Source organism: Leiobunum rupestre, chromosome 9, assembly GCF_980474605.1.
Source record: "Leiobunum rupestre chromosome 9, qqLeiRupe1.1.hap1, whole genome shotgun sequence".
NCBI classification, from domain to species: Eukaryota; Metazoa; Arthropoda; class Arachnida; order Opiliones; family Sclerosomatidae; genus Leiobunum; species Leiobunum rupestre.
In genome coordinates, this window is record NC_143392.1 from 7,846,023 (window position 1) to 7,865,062 (window position 19,040).

At 40.3% G+C, this 19,040-nt stretch overlaps 1 protein-coding gene across 1 annotated transcript in view; it reads right to left on the reverse strand.

Moving 5' to 3' along the window:
• Window positions 1-13,886, reverse strand: part of LOC149926406 (fat-like cadherin-related tumor suppressor homolog) — a 108,645-nt gene extending 94,759 nt beyond the window's left edge. Inside the window, exons 1-5 of the mRNA XM_090159486.1 lie at window positions 13,680-13,886; window positions 7,931-8,082; window positions 3,543-3,584; window positions 2,279-2,371; window positions 2,109-2,204 (exon numbers count right to left, since the gene is read on the reverse strand). Coding sequence (XP_090015612.1) covers window positions 2,109-2,204; window positions 2,279-2,371; window positions 3,543-3,584; window positions 7,931-8,082; window positions 13,680-13,806 — 510 coding nt within the window. The 5' untranslated portion in view covers window positions 13,807-13,886. The remainder of the gene's footprint in view (window positions 1-2,108; window positions 2,205-2,278; window positions 2,372-3,542; window positions 3,585-7,930; window positions 8,083-13,679) is intronic.
• Between the last annotated feature and the right edge of the window lie 5,154 nt (window positions 13,887-19,040).

The window sequence follows — 19,040 nt, forward strand, 5'->3', positions numbered from 1 at the left end:
TTCTGTGGCATCTACAAGATTGGAGTCTTCGCAGATTCTTTTGAGCCTAGGCCTAACTCTTCTAGGCTTGGTATGGGTTTTAATAAAGCTGGTAGAATTGACGGATTTTGAAATGACGTTTTAGCGCGCGACACTACAGGTACATGTCTTGGGCACACAGCCTTCTTTGCGTGCTTTTTTTGATCATAACATGTAGAGGTATTTTCACGCGCAAAATGAATTTTAAAAGCCGTCAATATCCCACTTCGACGACTTGTTCCATTTTCTGAAACCGATCTCTGAACCGAACCGTATTGGTCATTTTTCTTTTTCTAAACTACTCATTATTTAACTTCATCCGCACAAACCGAGCGACTTTATAAATTTCAATAAAGCTACATTGGGATGAATAAAGTTCCGACGCAAAAAATTCCTTCTCAATTTTGAGGTTTTCCATTGATTTAAATAAATATGTTAGTAGCCAATAGTGTGACTCCCAAAATTACTAGGATTAATAAAAAGGTTAAAATCTAACGTAGTTCACCTTTTTACTGGTTCGTGGTGAAACAAATAGCATATGTAACATAATCACTCATATGTAGGCCATAAAAGTATTTTCGTTAAAGGGAATATAACCTGCAAAGCCATCTTTATGGAAAACCCCTTCAATATTTCAAATTTCCCTGCACAGTGGCGCCAAACATTTCTAATGCCAAAGGCAAGAGCGGCCAAAGCTGCAAGCGTTGGTGTTCCACACCAAATACCTGAGGTTATATTCCGTTTAATGAAACCTTGTTCACGGGATATGACGTAAATTACGTCACTTACAATTCCGTGACGAAATACGCGTCATCAACTTTACTGATGGGAAACGGAAGTTAGTGAGAATTCCTCGCGCGTTTCTGGCTTTGCCCATGTCAAGTTTAGCTCGAGTCTCGCGATCACGAGATTTTGTTTCCTTGGTAACCTTTCAACAGCACAAGGATTATAAGCATTTTGGCATTATTGGGTCCGCTTAATGTATGTTCCGCGTGAAACAAGGTCTCATTGAATTTTTTTCAATGGAAATGTTATACAGTGGCATACTTATGAGTAATTATGATACATATGGTATTAAAATTACACGAAAAAAAACCGCTTCCACCGTTTTCTCTTAAGGTATCACAACTTGATTTTAAATCTTCATCCAATATAAAAAAAATCATCATTATAGTTATCCAATAGTAATTCTACACTTAAGCCTTGGCTAGCCATTTCCAAGATGAAAATCACGTTTTCCCTAGTAAGAACTGTATAATGTAATTTTTTAACTACTTAGAAATTTAGTATTGCCTGAAAAAAAGCCCAAAAAGAACGGAACAATTTTTCTGAGGCGGAGTACAATGTTTTAAAAAAATCGCTGTAAACCGAGGGGCAGGTCACTTCCTTGATTAACGACGCACCCCTACAAAGATTGAATCCAATTTAACCGTGATTATTTTGCCTAAATTTGATTTAATCACGATTATGTTGATTACATCACTTTAAATCATGTTCAGAATTTTTAAATCTGATTTAATAATGTTTAAATGATTAAATCGGATTTAAATGATTAAATCATGATTAAAAAGATTAAATCATGATTAAAAAGATTAGATCATGATTAGACTGCTTAAATCACGTTTAATCATGGTTCGAATGTTTACATCTGATTTAATCATGATTGAATGATTAAATATGATTGAAATGATAAAATCTGATTAAAATGATAAAATCTGATTAAAATGATTAAATCCTGAATAAAAAGATTAGATCATGATTAGAATAATTAAATCACGTTTAAATTGTGTTTAGATTGATTAAATCGTGATTAGATTTTATAATCTCGATTAAATTTTTTAATCTTGATCACCCTGATTTAATCACTATTATCCTGATTAAATCATTTTACTATGATTAAGACGCACCCAAAATAGAAGTGATCTGCCCCTCGCTGTAAACACGACTGGGGGATGGAAGCAAATTCTTGAAAATATTTTTGCCCCTCAAATAAGTCTTCGCGCTAAACGACCCAAGTCCAAGACTTTCTCCCAAATATTTACTTTTGGTTTACGTGAGTTTTTTTAATGTCCGACCCGTCGAAACACAACCTTTATGGACACTACGACTTTGGAATCTTCGGCATCCGTGGTATCTCGATCGGTGACAATTATAATCAGCTCCAAAATGACACCAGGCGGCATTATCTGTGCAAAATTGTAAATCATTACTCTAGTTATTCCGCGATAATAGCAGTTTACGCGACTCAAAAATAGTTTACTTGCAAGACTGTCGTTTCGTAGTTACTGCTGTCGAAAGTCGGCGTCTGATCGTTGACTGAAGTGATTCGCAGAATAACAATGGAGGTTGTACCCTTCGTAACGATTTTATTCATTATATATAAATATATATAGATAATAGATATATATATATATATATATATATATATATATATATATATATATATTTCGTCGTGACGTAAATAAGGTATCAATTATAAGTAAATATCTCGATCATTGAATTGGGAATAGACTAGTACCGCTAGAATGACAATTTCAATCTGCCTTTCGCGACACAAATTTTTCAAAATTAAGAACTCTATCATTTGTCGGTGGCGCCATCCGCTGTTGGCGGTGGGAACTATATACTATACAATTGAATTAATAGTACTAATGTCCTTTGAAAGTGATAGATGGCGCCACCCGTATAATGATAGAGTTGACGGCAGTGCCTCGACTCGAAATTTCAGAATTTGTTTCGCGAAACCACGACTCTCGAACGCGCTTATGTCATTCTAGCGGTACTATTCCCAATTCAATGTTATGGTTATACTCGATTCATATGAAATCGATGTATCATATTTATAAGCGAAATTATATTATATAATAAAAAAGTCTATTATAATTCTAAAAGTCCCAAATAATTCTAAAAATTACCAAATAATTCTAAAAATTTCGTAATCATTCTAAAATGCCAATTTCGTAATCATTCTAAAATGCCATAATAATTATAAAACTCTATTCGCGACTGAAAACTATCACTACGCCCCCTTTAGTTCGCCATTGAAACCTAGATAGATCGCGGCTTTTTGTATATTTGACTTTATAAATAATGATACTTGCATTTTGATATAATTTTTACATCGTTTGCTTATATTTTGATAAGTTTATTTAAGAATAGCCGCTCTTTTGAGTTTTTAATTTTTCTGTAGCAGACGCTAGATCATAGGCGCAACCTCGGAGAAGCAAGCGCCGTTACGCCACCTAAACTCGTTTCGGACACGAATAATAATCCTAAAAATCCTTTAATATATAATAAAAAATTCTAAACACTCTATAATAATATAATAAAAAATTCTTAACATTCTATAATAATATAATAAAAAATTCTTAACATTCTATAATAATATGAAAAAATTCTTAACATTCTATAAGGATATAATAAAAAATTCTATAATAATATAATAAACATTCTATATAATAATATTGGCAAAGAAACCTGATAATTCTGTAATAATATAAGATAATATTATAAAAATAACATACCTCGCAATCTATACTGATACTTATACTAGTTACCGCTGTCTCCTGGCGAATAAAAATATTTGTTTTAAATACATGTTCACCCCAAGGACATTCTATTACCGGGATGGATAACTGAATTGAGTCGCCTATGTTAATACCTTTCTCCTTGTTTGTCTAAAAATCTGGTAGCTCTGTACCTTTTTTTATCCGTGCTGAACCACGGCCAACTTTTATCACGCGCTGTTCGCGCTAAAGCGGCCTACCTATTCGTCGAAATTCCGTGAGCGAGAATTTTCCCGCTATAACGAGCGTGGCGCTGAACTCATACAGTTTTTTATATTGGCTTCAATGCAAACCGGGTGTTATTAACGCATCTTATACGCTTAATTTAAAATATCACATAAATATCGGCAACTTTGGCAATTCAATGGTAATAATACTTGTTACTTTATTAATATTTACAAGTTTTGTCCAAGTTAATTGCGTAAAAATGACAATAATCCAATTTTCATATATGAATAAGTTTAAATTCCCCGCCTTTAGTCTGTATAAAGAAAACTATTCTGAACAAAATATTCCGATAGATACAGATATCTTTTGCTCGTAGGTTCACATAAAAACTTCAACGAATGGGTTGGCCGCTGTAGCGCGAACAGCGCGTGATCAAAGTTGGCCGTGTCTGAAGAAGCCTGAAAGGGGAGTCGATGTAGACCATAGACATAATAAATCCTATAATAAAAAGGAAAATTCCCCTTTGTGTATACAACATTTATTTTTAAAATCTTCAAAATTTAGAAAATAGGACGACTAGTTTCGCCAGCCCATTCGGGGGCTTTATCAGGTCGAAATTCAGCGTCATTTTCGCAGTTATTTATATATATCTCTACTCCGTTAGGTTTTTTTTTAGTAAAAAGTAAAGTATCAATGTAACTAACATTGTATCAAAAAGCAGTAAAAAACCAAGTATCAAAGTAACAAACAGCGTATCAGAATTCAGAAAGCAGTTAAGTGTCAAAACAACGTATCCTATTTATTATGTCTATGATGTAGACTAACAAAATGGCGGAGCCGAGGGTTAAATAAGAGCGCTAGCAGTCTTTGTTGGGAATTCCTTTGATTTTCGCTAACTAAAGAGATGTTACGATTGTAAAGATCACAAATTCTAATTTTTTAAATTTCTAAACACGCTCTCGAAAAATTGACGTCACGGTTTGTTTACATCGTCTCCCTTAGACTCTGAATGTGCGAAAAATGATGCATAGAAAACCAAGACATTTAAGGCGCCATTTATTCGAGACTGTCTCTCGTCCTGGTCATAGAATGTCCATGTTAACTTAAAGTAACGACTTTGTTTCACGCCAAAACGCCATTTCATCTTACTATGTACGCCCTCCATTCTACATCACCTGCAGGGGCAGTGCTATTGCGAAACGCCAACCATATTCAGGGCCGGACTTAGAGATCCTGCGCCCATAGGCAGATAAGGAGTCTGGGCCCTCTTTTCACCCGCTGCATTTACTCTTATTCCTGGAACTAGGCTGTGCCTGAATTTCCCTGATCCAGCGTAGAAATCTGAGCTCTACGGTTATATTGCTAAATAAAAGCTCGTAACAATCGTCGACTAAATGTGCAATAATTATGTAACATTGCGATTTAAGGCTGCGTCCGTAAACTGCCAGGTAGAAATTTTGGTAATTTTAAAACAAAATCTTCTACCTAGGAATTTCTCCAATATAAATTACGATTGATATTATAGATTTATGCCTTCGAATACAGTAATAACGGTCACTGGAGGGCCCCTTCCAAGTATGGGCCCCTAGGCCACGGCCTAGGTTGGCCTAGGTGGAAATACGGCACTGACCATATTCCTACAGACCAGAAATACATTCATGTATTTCTGTACAGACTTCTAGAGGGCTCTCCCAGACTCCTCCTTTAGTGTATGAAGGAGCGAAGGTTTGGAGAGATTTTAAATATGGGTGGTGTTACTCATATTGGTAAAAATTATACATATTGTAATCTAAGAGCAACAAACACACCCCACACTCGTACATGTACATTTATCATTGGCTAGACGATTTAGCGCCTGCCACCGTTGGAAAGTAAAAGGTCAGTATATGTCTCCCTCCGCCCGTAAAATTCTTTGCCAAAAGGCTTATCCAATGAAAATTGTACGCCAGATTAGGGCTAGGGCGTGTAAAGGCTAGCTGCGTTATAATTGTCAGTTTGTTGCTCCTAGCTGCAATAACGATATCCCCTTGACAGTGGTGTAGTCCTAAAGAAAAAGAACCGGGGCACTACCATAGAAATAGAAATGAGACTAGAACCACTGCGCTATCCGATAATCTCAAGGAAGCTAGAAGGCTGCCATGAGAGTGGAATCGCTACTAATCCACGCAGGAGTGCCCCATCTATTAAAAAAAAATTTAAACTTTAAATGTTTTTAATAGATGGCGTGCTCCCACAAAGAATACTGGCGATTCCACTCTCATGGCAGCCTTCTAAAAAAACTCACAGAGTTTACTAGAGTCAGTCTAGAAACAGCTGTTACTGTTACCAAAGTGACATAATGGTATTATACAGTAGGTAGATGGCGATAGCATCTCCACAGAACGACGAAAAATCAAAAAATACACTAACTTTGACCAATGCTACTTAGTTCCTCCGTTCCTCACTACGAGGCGTTATTTGTTGGTTTTAACTTCCTTCCCTCCCTAAGGCATACTTTCCCTTCTAAACCTCCCAACTTGTATTTCGCTCGTAACAATTATTAAGAAATAGTTCCGATTGACACACTTTTGGTAATTATGTCACTTTTGCTGTTACGGTAACCGGACGCTTAAACACACTAGAGTGACGGGGTTTATATGAAGGCTTGCAGTAAAGTAGGAAACGTGAAGAAAAATTAGTAAATTGATAAAAGGTACTAAAAATCTGTATTGTTAATGAACAAAGAATTTATATTAACTAGTGAGCATGTCGCAGTGCCAATGATTTACGAAATAGAAGCATGGCGCGCCCAAGCAAGATGGAAAAAAGAGGCAGGGCGCGCCCAGGAAAAACGGAAAAACCAAGGCGGGGCGGGGCCCTGCCTCTGAAAAAAGCACCGGGGCGGCGCCCTGGCCCGACTACACCACTGCTCCTTGATTGCGTAAATATCCCATTTATAATATTGCTTTATTGTGAAATATACTCCCTTTCATGTAGATCACCTTAGCTGATTAAACTAATTAACTACGAAACAACCAAATAAAGAGAGTAGAAGTATGTTATTTGTATAAATTTAAACATTTAAGTATCCACGAATGTAACAATAATCAGTTTGGCTAAAATCCAAGGCACCACCTTAGGCCCAAGTCTGCCAGCGACTCTTAACAGTGGCGTAGCCAGGGGTTGTACGACAGTGGAGTAGCCAGAGGGGACATAGACTAATAAATTTTTATACCCCCGTACCGTATAGCCAGAGGGGACAGGGGGTACGTACAAATCGTTTATTTTTAACCTCTTTTTTCCATGGTGTCCCCCTCCCACCCGAAATCCTGACTACGCCACTAACGTTTAATGCTTTTATTTCAGGTAACCGGGTGTACACCAGTGGCGTAGACAAGGGGAGGGTTTCCATGTCCAAACCCCTCCCCCTTGGGTGTAACTATGTCTTTACTAAACTTTCACCGCCTTGTCGCCCCTCTCAGGTATTTTACATAGTTTGAACCCCTCCCTGGAAGGATTTCTGGCTACGCCACTGATGTACACTAACTATTACCGTTAACCTCAACAAGTTATTATGGAAAGGGGGATCGAACCCGGCTCGTCTTGCTGCGAAGGGAAAGTGTTAACCACCTATTTATTTATAATTGGGTAGAAGGTGGGACATAAAAGTACCCATCGCGTTGATTGGCTCGTTTTTAAATTTTACAAAAACTTAAATAATACTAATTTATTGCAATTTATTTTATATGGGTTATAATTTAGTTTAAAGTCCACTAATTAGATATTAAGTTGTCTAATTATTATACTCTACAATGGTTCTCTGACGACGATATTGTTTCGCTATTTTGAATCTTAGCTTCCTGTGCAAATAATAGCTGGCACCACGCTCTCCAGTAAAGTCGTTTTTTTTTTCGACGAATGGGATAGATTCATTGGCATCTCTAATAACAAGGACCTTATCATAATACAGGTGGCAATGATAGAGCCGACAGTTGCTTTAATCATACCATTCTTTGTCTATGCTTTAATGCTAACTTCCCGACGGAACCTGTTTTCAACACTGACATTACCGTCAAACTCCAGCTTGGACTCGCACTCGAACTGATTAGCGTGTTATCATCCTTGGTAGTAGGCGGGGCCTACATTATGGCGTGAAACAAAGTCTAAACCCTGAAAAAAAAAACGTTTTGAAGTCTTACCCCATCCGGTAGGTCGTGCAGACTTTTTATAATTTCAAAATTGATGGTCTCCTTAACTGTAACCTTAAAGTATTCTAGAAACATTTCGTCTTTTGGAAATGTAATCCCTTCAAATCCAGCTGAAGCCGTGTTTTTCGTCTTTATGATGGTTCCTAATCCAACAAATAAACAGCTAATTTTGTAATCAATAAAATACCAGGGTCGCTGGAAAGCCAAAACTACGTAACACCATGAATATATCTAGCTATGAATATACAATAGCAATAGCCTCTCTAACCTCCCGCTAAAATTTGGGTTGGGCTTATCCAGTCACGTGATCAATAACGTCTGCTCCGACCGAGTGAGGAGCATGCCGTCATTTCCTTCAGTCTCCTGATTGGCTGAAAACGCGTCACTGGTCTCGAAAGTTGCCACCCAAATCAAATCGACATGATAGAAGGGCTATATCGTAGGGTTGGATATTCATAGCTAGATATATTCATGGTAACATGAATTTCGTGTTTCCTGCTTTAAAGGATAACTCTTCAGCAGAGTTACTGCTTTAAGAGGTTTTAAAATTCTATCGCATATAGTTCGGGGAAAATGTACTAGCTCGAGTTTCGAGTATCGAGTCTTTTAAAAATGTACTCGCCCGAGTCCTGGAGAAAATGTACTCGCTCGAGTCTCGAGTCCTGGAATAAATGTTCTCGCTCGAGTCTCGAGTCCCGGAGAAAATGTACTCGCTCGAGTCTCGAGTCCTGGAATAAATGTTCTCGCTCGAGTCTCGAGTCCCGGAGAAAATGTACTCGCTCGAGTCTCGAGTCCTGGAATAAATGTTCTCGCTCGAGTCTCGAGTCCCGGAGAAAATGTACTCGCTCGAGTCTCGAGTCCTGGAATAAAAGATCTCGCTCGAGTCTCGAGTCCTGGAATAAATGTTCTCGCTCGAGACACGAGTCCTGGAGAAAATGTACTCGCTCGAGTCTCGAGTCCTGGAATAAATGTTCTCGCTCGAGTCTCGAGTCCCGGAGAAGATGTACTCGCTCGAGTCTCGAGTCCTGGAATAAATGTTCTCACTCGAGTCTCGAGTCCCGGAGAAAATGTACTCGCTCGAGTCTCGAGTCCTGGAATAAATGTTCTCGCTCGAGTCTCGAGTCCCGGAGAAAATGTACTCGCTCGAGTCTCGAGTCCTGGAATAAAAGATCTCGCTCGAGTCTCGAGTCCTGGAATAAATGTTCTCGCTCGAGTCTCGAGTCCTGGAGAAAATGTACTCGCTCGAGTCTCGAGTCCTGGAATAAATGTTCTCGCTCGAGTCTCGAGTCCCGGAGAAAATGTACTCGCTCGAGTCTCGAGTCCTGGAATAAATGTTCTCGCTCGAGTCTCGAGTCCCGGAGAAAATGTACTCGCTCGAGTCTCGAGTCCTGGAATAAAAGATCTCGCTCGAGTCTCGAGTCCTGGAATAAATGTTCTCGCTCGAGTCTCGAGTCCTGCAGAAAATGTACTCGCTCGAGTCTCGAGTCCTGGAATAAATGTTCTCGCTCGAGTCTCGAGTCCTGGAGAAAATGTACTCGCTCGAGTCTCGAGTCCTGGAATAAATGTTCTCGCTCGAGTCTCGAGTCCCGGAGAAAATGTACTCGCTCGAGTCTCGAGTCCTGGAATAAATGTTCTCGCTCGAGTCTCGAGTCCCGGAGAAAATGTACTCGCTCGAGTCTCGAGTCCTGGAATAAATGTTCTCGCTCGAGACACGAGACCTGGAGAAAATGTACTCGCTCGAGACACGAGTCCTGGAGAAAATGTACTCGCTCGAGTCTCGAGTCCTGGAATAAATGTTCTCGCTCGAGTCTCGAGTCCCGGAGAAAATGTACTCGCTCGAGTCTCGAGTCCTGGAATAAATGTTCTCGCTCGAGGCTCGAGTCCCGGAGAAAATGTACTCGCTCGAGTCTCGAGTCCTGGAATAAATGTTCTCGCTCGAGACACGAGACCTGGAGAAAATGTACTCGCTCGAGACACGAGTCCTGGAGAAAATGTACTCGCTCGAGTCTCGAGTCCTGGAATAAATGTTCTCGCTCGAGTCTCGAGTCCCGGAGAAAATGTACTCGCTCGAGTCTCGAGTCCTGGAATAAAAGATCTCGCTCGAGTCTCGAGTCCTGGAATAAATGTTCTCGCTCGAGACACGAGTCCTGGAGAAAATGTACTCGCTCGAGTCTCGAGTCCTGGAATAAATGTTCTCGCTCGAGTCTCGAGTCCTGCAGAAAATGTACTCGCTCGAGTCTCGAGTCCTGGAATAAAAGATCTCGCTCGAGTCTCGAGTCCTGGAATAAATGTTCTCGCTCGAGACACGAGTCCTGCAGAAAATGTACTCGCTCGAGTCTCGAGTCCTGGAATAAAAGATCTCGCTCGAGTCTCGAGTCCTGGAATAAATGTTCTCGCTCGAGACACGAGTCCCGGAGAAAATGTACTCGCTCGAGTCTCGAGTCCTGGAATAAATGTTCTCGCTCGAGTCTCGAGTCCCGGAGAAAATGTACTCGCTCGAGTCTCGAGTCCTGGAATAAAAGATCTCGCTCGAGTCTCGAGTCCTGGAATAAATGTTCTCGCTCGAGTCTCGAGTCCTGCAGAAAACGTACTCGCTCGAGTCTCGAGTCCTGGAATAAAAGATCTCGCTCGAGTCTCGAGTCCTGGAATAAATGTTCTCGCTCGAGACACGAGTCCTGCAGAAAATGTACTCGCTCGAGTCTTGAGTCCTGGAATAAATGTTCTCGCTCGAGACACGAGACCTGTAGAAAATGTACTCGCTCGAGTCTCGAGTCCTGGAGAAAATGTACTCGCTCGAGTCTCGAGTCCTGGAATAAATGTTCTCGCTCGAGTCTCGAGTCCTGCAGAAAATGTACTCGCTCGAGTCTCGAGTCCTGGAATAAAAGATCTCGCTCGAGTCTCGAGTCCTGGAATAAATGTTCTCGCTCGAGACACGAGTCCTGCAGAAAATGTACTCGCTCGAGTCTCGAGTCCTGGAATAAAAGATCTCGCTCGAGTCTCGAATCCTGGAATAAATGTTCTCGCTCGAGACACGAGTCCTGCAGAAAATGTACTCGCTCGAGTCTCGAGTCCTGGAATAAATGTTCTCGCTCGAGTCTCGAGTCCCGGAGAAAATGTACTCGCTCGAGTCTCGAGTCCTGGAATAAATGTTCTCGCTCGAGACACGAGACCTGTAGAAAATGTACTCGCTCGAGTCTCGAGTCCTGGAGAAAATGTACTCGCTCGAGTCTCGAGTCCTGGAATAAAAGATCTCGCTCGAGTCTCGAGTCCTGGAATAAATGTTCTCGCTCGAGTCTCGAGTCCCGGAGAAAATGTACTCGCTCGAGTCTCGAGTCCTGGAATAAAAGATCTCGCTCGAGTCTCGAGTCCTGGAATAAATGTTCTCGCTCGAGACACGAGACCTGTAGAAAATGTACTCGCTCGAGTCTCGAGTCCTGGAGAAAATGTACTCGCTCGAGTCTCGAGTCCTGGAATAAATGTTCTCGCTCGAGTCTCGAGTCCCGGAGAAAATGTACTCGCTCGAGTCTCGAGTCCTGGAATAAAAGATCTCGCTCGAGTCTCGAGTCCTGGAATAAATGTTCTCGCTCGAGACACGAGTCCTGCAGAAAATGTACTCGCTCGAGTCTCGAGTCCTGGAATAAATGTTCTCGCTCGAGTCTCGAGTCCCGGAGAAAATGTACTCGCTCGAGTCTCGAGTCCTGGAATAAAAGATCTCGCTCGAGTCTCGAGTCCTGGAATAAATGTTCTCGCTCGAGACACGAGTCCTGCAGAAAATGTACTCGCTCGAGTCTCGAGTCCTGGAATAAATGTTCTCGCTCGAGTCTCGAGTCCCGGAGAAAATGTACTCGCTCGAGTCTCGAGTCCTGGAATAAAAGATCTCGCTCGAGTCTCGAGTCCTGGAATAAATGTTATCGCTCGAGACACGAGACCTGTAGAAAATGTACTCGCTCGAGTCTCGAGTCCTGGAGAAAATGTACTCGCTCGAGTCTCGAGTCCTGGAATAAAAGATCTCGCTCGAGTCTCGAGTCCTGGAATAAATGTTCTCGCTCGAGACACGAGACCTGTAGAAAATGTACTCGCTCGAGTCTCGAGTCCTGGAGAAAATGTACTCGCTCGAGTCTCGAGTCCTGGAATAAAAGATCTCGCTCGAGTCTCGAGTCCTGGAATAAATGTTCTCGCTCGAGACACGAGACCTGTAGAAAATGTACTCGCTTGAGTCTCGAGTCCTGGAGAAAATGTACTCGCTCGAGTCTCGAGTCCTGGAATAAATGTTCTCGCTCGAGACACGAGTCCTGCAGAAAATGTACTCGCTCGAGTCTCGAGTCCTGGAATAAATGTTCTCGCTCGAGACACGAGACCTGTAGAAAATGTACTCGCTCGAGTCTCGAGTCCTGGAGAAAATGTACTCGCTCGAGTCTCGATTCCTGGAATAAAAGATCTCGCTCGAGACACGAGTCCTGGAGAAAATGTACTCACTCGAGTCTCGAGTCCTGGAATAAATGTTTCGATTTATTTGATCTATATGCAGTTTAAAATAAAAATCAACTAAATTTACTTTTGATTATTACTAAATAATTACCTTTAATAAATGATTACAACGAAATGTTATGTTATTATAACGGAACTATAATAATTTTTGTTTTCTACGCATTTGACAAAAATAATAAATTGAACAAAATTTATTAATACTCAACTATTAATTTATAAGATTTTTTAATTTAAAGCTGTACTATTTGCACCAAAAAACCTCCTCGCGGAGACTTGGGGGGGGGGGGGTGCATTTCACCCTGTTTGACAGACCGGCCCTGAGTTACATTAAAGCAGATAGAAATCGGTATGCAAAAATAGTGACACCATAATTTTGTTAATTTAGAACATTTCGCAGAACGTTTAATTAGAAATAACTCAGGTCACAAATTCGGCTTTGTACGATGTTTCATTTGTTTGGTTACCATTATTTCATATATTCAAAATTAGCTGTCAAATACTTCATGACACATATCAAAGTAATTTAAATATGTGCAAAATATGTGTTCGAGATTTTATCTTGAAATAGCGTAGCATGTCGTAACAAATATTTCATGACACAGAGTCAAATTAAAAGTCAAGACTCACCACGAAACGTAAAACATTGAATTGTACATATATATATATGCGTAATATTTCATACACGTCGACATGAAAAATCTTGGGTCAGAGGTTAAAGGGAATGTAACCTGCAAAGCAATATTTATGAAAGACCCCTTCAATTTTTCAAATTTCCCAGCACAGTGGCGCCAAACATTTCTAAAGCCAAAGGCAAGAGCGGCCAGAGCTGCAAACGTTGGTGTTCCACACCAAATACCTGTGGTTATATTCCCTTTAAATCTTAAACTTTTTCACGACACGCGCCACATTACATTGCATTCGACCTCTGTATAAAATATCATGCATATTGACCAAGTAGATGTTGAGATATTTAATTGACATTACAAACCCCCACTGAACACCATCTCTAAAACTCTACTAAAACCAAATATGTATTATCATTACTTATTGTTCATTCAAAAAAGTGTATCAAAATAATTATATTTAAATATTGGCTCTAAGCCTCGGTCACAAACAACCAACTATATTTGGTTATGAAAGCTGTTTATGTGCCTAAACTACGTGCTGGTCAACAATTTTTTTCAATAATGAAATTAGGTTTTTAGAATAAAATATTTTCTTCTTATCCACGATTTCAAGAACTTTAACTTACCGACTTCACTATCTTCTCTCACAGTAAATTCAGTTTGGCCGGGTGTTTTGCAAATGTCTATTTGAGCATTTGCCCCAAAAGCACAGAACAATGTCACCCATAAGACGTAGCTCACTGCGTTACACATTTTTTAAAATTAAAGATTCAGTTTAATTTTCGTCGTTGACTTTCTGGTTCATGTTTCAAAGCGAAGTTGCTTCCCATCGAAAGAGTTTGACGTCTAAAATGGTAAGGGCATTTTGGATAAGAATTCGACTAAAACACCGTGACACAAAACCCGATAAGATATAAAGACTTCATAAGCATATTGTTTTATTATGATTAAAATACATAAAAGCATATAATGTCAATGTGATAAGGTTTTTTCTTTATCAAAATACCATTGCAGAATAACCTGTACAAGATTAGTTATAGCACATTCTCTTTGACTACGGAATTATTTTCAATTCTTCTAATCTTTATTAACCAGATAAAATGAAATTCCTTGTGTATTGGCCACCATCCTCCAATTGCCCAAGCATTTTTTCCGCCATTGTGCCCTATCAGTATTTCATTTCCCTTTAAGATCTCGCTTTTCTTCATTTTGAAATTTCGCGGTTGTTTCTTCAGTTTTTGAGAATAGTGCGCCATCTACTATTTATTTATTTATTTATTTATTTATTTATTTATTTATTTATTTAGAGAGGTTATCTCATTGAATATTAATCTAGAGGTCAATCAAAACGTCGGATTTCAGTATTTCGTGAAACAAGTTTTTAAAAAATAAGAATACTGCCGTTTGGTCCCATAGACGATAAAACTTTATCATTCTACCTGTGGCGCCGTCTATCTCTCAATGGTTCGTTCAAAAAAGATGCGATTTCCGGCAAAAGGTTTTTTCTTTCATAAATGATGGATGGCGCCACGGGTCATATGATAACGTTTTCTCGTCATTTTAGAGGAGACGGCACCAATGTTCGTAAATCGTGCAGGCTCTAACTTGTAAGTGAGACGGCACATACGTAATTTTCAAAAACTTGTTTCGCGGGGAGCAGATTTTATTGGATCTCTAGATTAATATTCCCAACTCAATGGGTTATCTACAAAGCCGCGGGATTAAAAATGAACAGAATATAAATTATTTAAAAAAAAATAAAAAAAAATAATGAGATCCATACAAATAACTAAAAAAGCAAAGCCAACATTAAGAAAACAATGAACAAACGAGAGAAAAAAATTATAATTATGAGATCATGACCAGGCAGATAAATGTTTACATAATAAATAGCAGAATTTGTGATAATTAGATTGCATAACAATATTAGCTGCCAAAGCATTCCAATCAGTAATGACACTATGAGAAAAAGAATTTAGTCGCGTTGTAGAGGCGGCGCGCGGTTTATACCATTTTAAAGAATGGCCACGAGTACGGGAATTTATTTGAGGGGTGAAAAACTTATTAAAGTTAAGATCCAAATTATTGTAAAATAATTTATGTAGCAGACAAAGGTTATTTATTTTATGACGCGAGTCAACAGGCTGAATTCCAAGGGATTTTAAACGAGAAGGGGCAGGCAAATTTTGCAATTTAGTAACAAGTTTAGTTACGCGATTTTGTGACTTTTGTAGGGCAGATAGGTACGTAGTTAAATGAGGGGTGACAATAGGGGAACAATAATCGAGAATAGGGAGCGTGAGGGAATTGTAAAGTTGCTTAATTAAACGTGGGGAACGAAAGTTTAAGTTACGGCGAATGAACCCGGCAATAGTCGATAGACGTTTGGTAACCTTATTAGTGTGCGTAGAGAATAGTTGATCTTATAAAATGTCTTTACGCTTGCCCAACTTGTTGAAATGTTGCCCTGGAATAGTTCAACCAATGCTTAAGAATGAGTTCATAAACTCTTTAGTGGGAGAGAAAACGGATCCACAGCTGAAGCGGGGAGGCAACATTTCAACAAGATGGCCAAGGTTATTTTATAAAAAGAACTATTTGAGGCACGGATCGACAATAATACCTAAATCCCTCTCAGAGAGGGAAGAAGAGAGTGGGATACCCTTAATGTAATACGTGAAGGTGGGGTTCTTACGACCTAGGTGGAGGACAGGACACTTCTTAACATTAAAGGAGAGACCACTGGAATCGGCCCAGCCATCCACCGCTTTTAAGTCTTTCTTGAGCGAGTGACAATCCGAAGAATACTTGATTTTATGGAAAAGCTTAGTGTCATCAGCGAAAAGCAATACCGAAGCGATCGACACAACAGCAGGCAAAGAGTTAATAAATATGTTAAAAAGCAAGGGAACAAGAACAGCACTCCAAGAAGAGGCTTGACCCTGCAGAATAACTGTCTGCTTACGACCAGAAAGGTAGTTGGAAAGCCAAGATAAGGCTTCGCCCCGAATACCAGCAGAGTGTAGGGCCTCGAGAAGGTAGTCGTGTGGAATGGAATCAAAGGCCTTGGCGAAATCTAGGAAGATGACATCCATACTAAACCCTTCATCAATCCAATGAGACCAAGTGTTACTGGCCTGCAATAAGATCGTGAGGCAAGACCGCTTATTGAGAAAACCGTGTTGCGAGGGAGAAAAGAAATTGTTGGCGCCGAGGAAGGAAGTAATTTGAGCATGAGCGAGTTGTTCGTTAAATTTAGGCACCTGGTCTAAGTTACTAATAGGGCGATAAGTAGATGGATCAGCCCTGGAACCATGCACTTTTGTGAATGGGGTAGCATCCTTGCTGGAAGAAGGAAGTTCACAATTGGCCAAAGAACGAGAAATTAAAAGGTATAAGGGAAAAGAAAGGACACCAGTATGCTGCTTGAGAAGAAAAGGGTGGATACCGTCAGGGCCAGGAGATTTACTGGTTTTGATTTTAAGTAAAAGAAGAATGTCAGATGGTTCGCGAGTGAATTTCGATAGAGTGAGGGCAGTAGCAGAGACGTTATTAGTAGGCAATGGATTAGTAGGTAATGGATAAGCAGGTACACCAATAGACCTAACAGTGGAGGCAAAAAAATCGTTGAGAACTGAGGCCGCCTCAATCACGGAAGTGGTAAAAGTACCGTCAGAATTTTTGAGCTTGGAAATGGGAGATCTGGTAGCGTGGAAAAGGTTAATGTGTGACCAGAAGGCTTTCGGATTGTTCGCGGATATTGTAAGTTAACGCAGCCTCAAATTTCCTACGGGCCAAACGATATTGTTTAAGGAGGTTATCTAACACCTACGGGGAAGCACCCCGCCTTTTGGATTTAAGAAGTCTGGACCAAGCAGCAGACTTAAAATCTCTACTACGAACAGTGTGAGGGTCAGGCATATCGGCACGGGGGGCCTACGTAACGGGACAAAATGAATAATACCAAAAGATAAATCATTCAGAAAAGCCAACCAAGAGGTAGATATATCGGCAGAGTCAATTACAATAGACCAGTCAACCTGGGAAAGGTAGTTAAAGAAGGAGGGGTAGTCACCTTTTTAAAAATTAGGCCTAGGGGTAAAGACGGGAGAAGGACCAAACAGCTGCACATTAAAAACAACTAAGGCATGATCACTTTTACCAAGAGCTGCCGACAAATCAATTTCAGGATCAAATGCAAGGGAAATATCTGAGGTTAGAACTAAATCAAGCACATTATCCTTACAAAATTGGCCTCCATTTCTAGTAGAGATAATTATTAGTAATACAATCAATAACAGACTTAGTAAACCGACAGGATGATGTGGGAGTTAAAGAGGGCCAAAAGATGTAAGAGTACTTAAAATCACCCAAAAGTAAAATGGAAATTTTTTCTTCAGACTGTAAGAATATACCGAATTAACAAAAGTACATAAAAGATCGTGATTATTGTTACATAGAGAGCACCACCGCCACATAGTTGCTGGAACCCCGAACTTGGCGAAAGAGGGAGTATCCCGAAATTCTATGTTCAGCATCAGAGTGATCTGGGCCCCACTGAGTTTCAGTAATTGCCACAAAAACTGGATTATGCACCTTTAGCAGGTGGGAAAGTTGAAAATGTTTGTAGACAGAAGTAGGCCCTTGGGCATTAGTGAGAAGAGCCGTGGAAGAGGTGAGGGTAGGGCACATGCATGGACTGGGGACGCGGGGGAAACACAACTGCAGGTAGTAGAGGAGGAAGGCAGTGCAAATAAGTAGAAGAACTGGGCCGGTATGAAGGGGCATGCACATTAAGAGTGCATAGACCAGTTCCGATAGGGCTGCGGGCCTTGCGCAAGGAAAAGGTCATCACGTGACCGGGGTGGGGGACCACAATTGAATTGATGATAAACAGCTGGGAAAGGTGAAAATGATTAGGACTAGGAGGCTGGGTAGACCCGGAAGAGTTTCCAAGTAAAGGAGGATGCAAATGAGGGGGAGACATGTGCACTAGGAGAATTGAGCACCGTGGGATTCTGCACGAAAGAGGGAATGCGGTTGTCTTGCCACGGGGAAATAGATAGAGGGCTACGCTTAGTAGCCAAAAGCGAACGCGAGTAATCATGTTTAGGCGCACGCTTACTAATCTAATTCTGATTAAACAAAAGTCGCTTTAAAGATGTCAAGAAATCAGCGTTGGCGGCGAGCTAAATTTGGCCATTTAATCTTAGGCGAAATAGAATTTTAGTTCACCGATGGCGTAACTTTCGTTGCCAGCCAAACGAAAAGCATGGGCCAAAGGCAGGGTTCTTTAAAAGTTGTAATCGGACCACGCGACAAAATTTCAAAAATCGTTCTAGTTTGTTATCCGATTTCTATGGCAGTAGCCAGCGTTAGAAAAGGCCGTAAGCTCAGATTCTAGGATAGGAATTTAAAAAAATCTCAGTTTGATGAGTCTCAATGTCCGATACAATGGTGGGAATTTTAGAGATCTGGTTGCGGTGAACCGTGAGCTCAGAAGATTGGGCATCAACCTAATATAAAAGCTCTTGTGACACAGGAGTAATTGTAGAAACCGAGCAGAGTTTAGCATTAAGAGTTTCTAGCTCAGTTGCGTGTGAGAGCAGAGTCCCCAGAAGGAGAGATGAGACCATTGTCACTAAAATTTTTTCTTTAGAAGCAATGTTTCACTTCGTAGAACACAAAACTTGCAGTCTAGAACGGCTTGATCCTGAACAAATACTATCCAAGCAGAACATGATTCACAACATTGAAAAACTAGTTTCGTCGCAATATTAGAAACGTGAACATGAAGTGGGCCTTGGCCATAGAAATCTCATAGGTAACTAGAATGCTGCCGTGTAACTGGCAAATGGACCAAACGTCGTGGCAGACGATAGCCAAATCTCAGCCAATCAGAGCTCAAAGAGTAGTTCTGCCAAGAATTTAATGTCACCAGAGAGAATGACGTCACCTAGCTCCCGCGATAGTAGTTGAACCAAAGA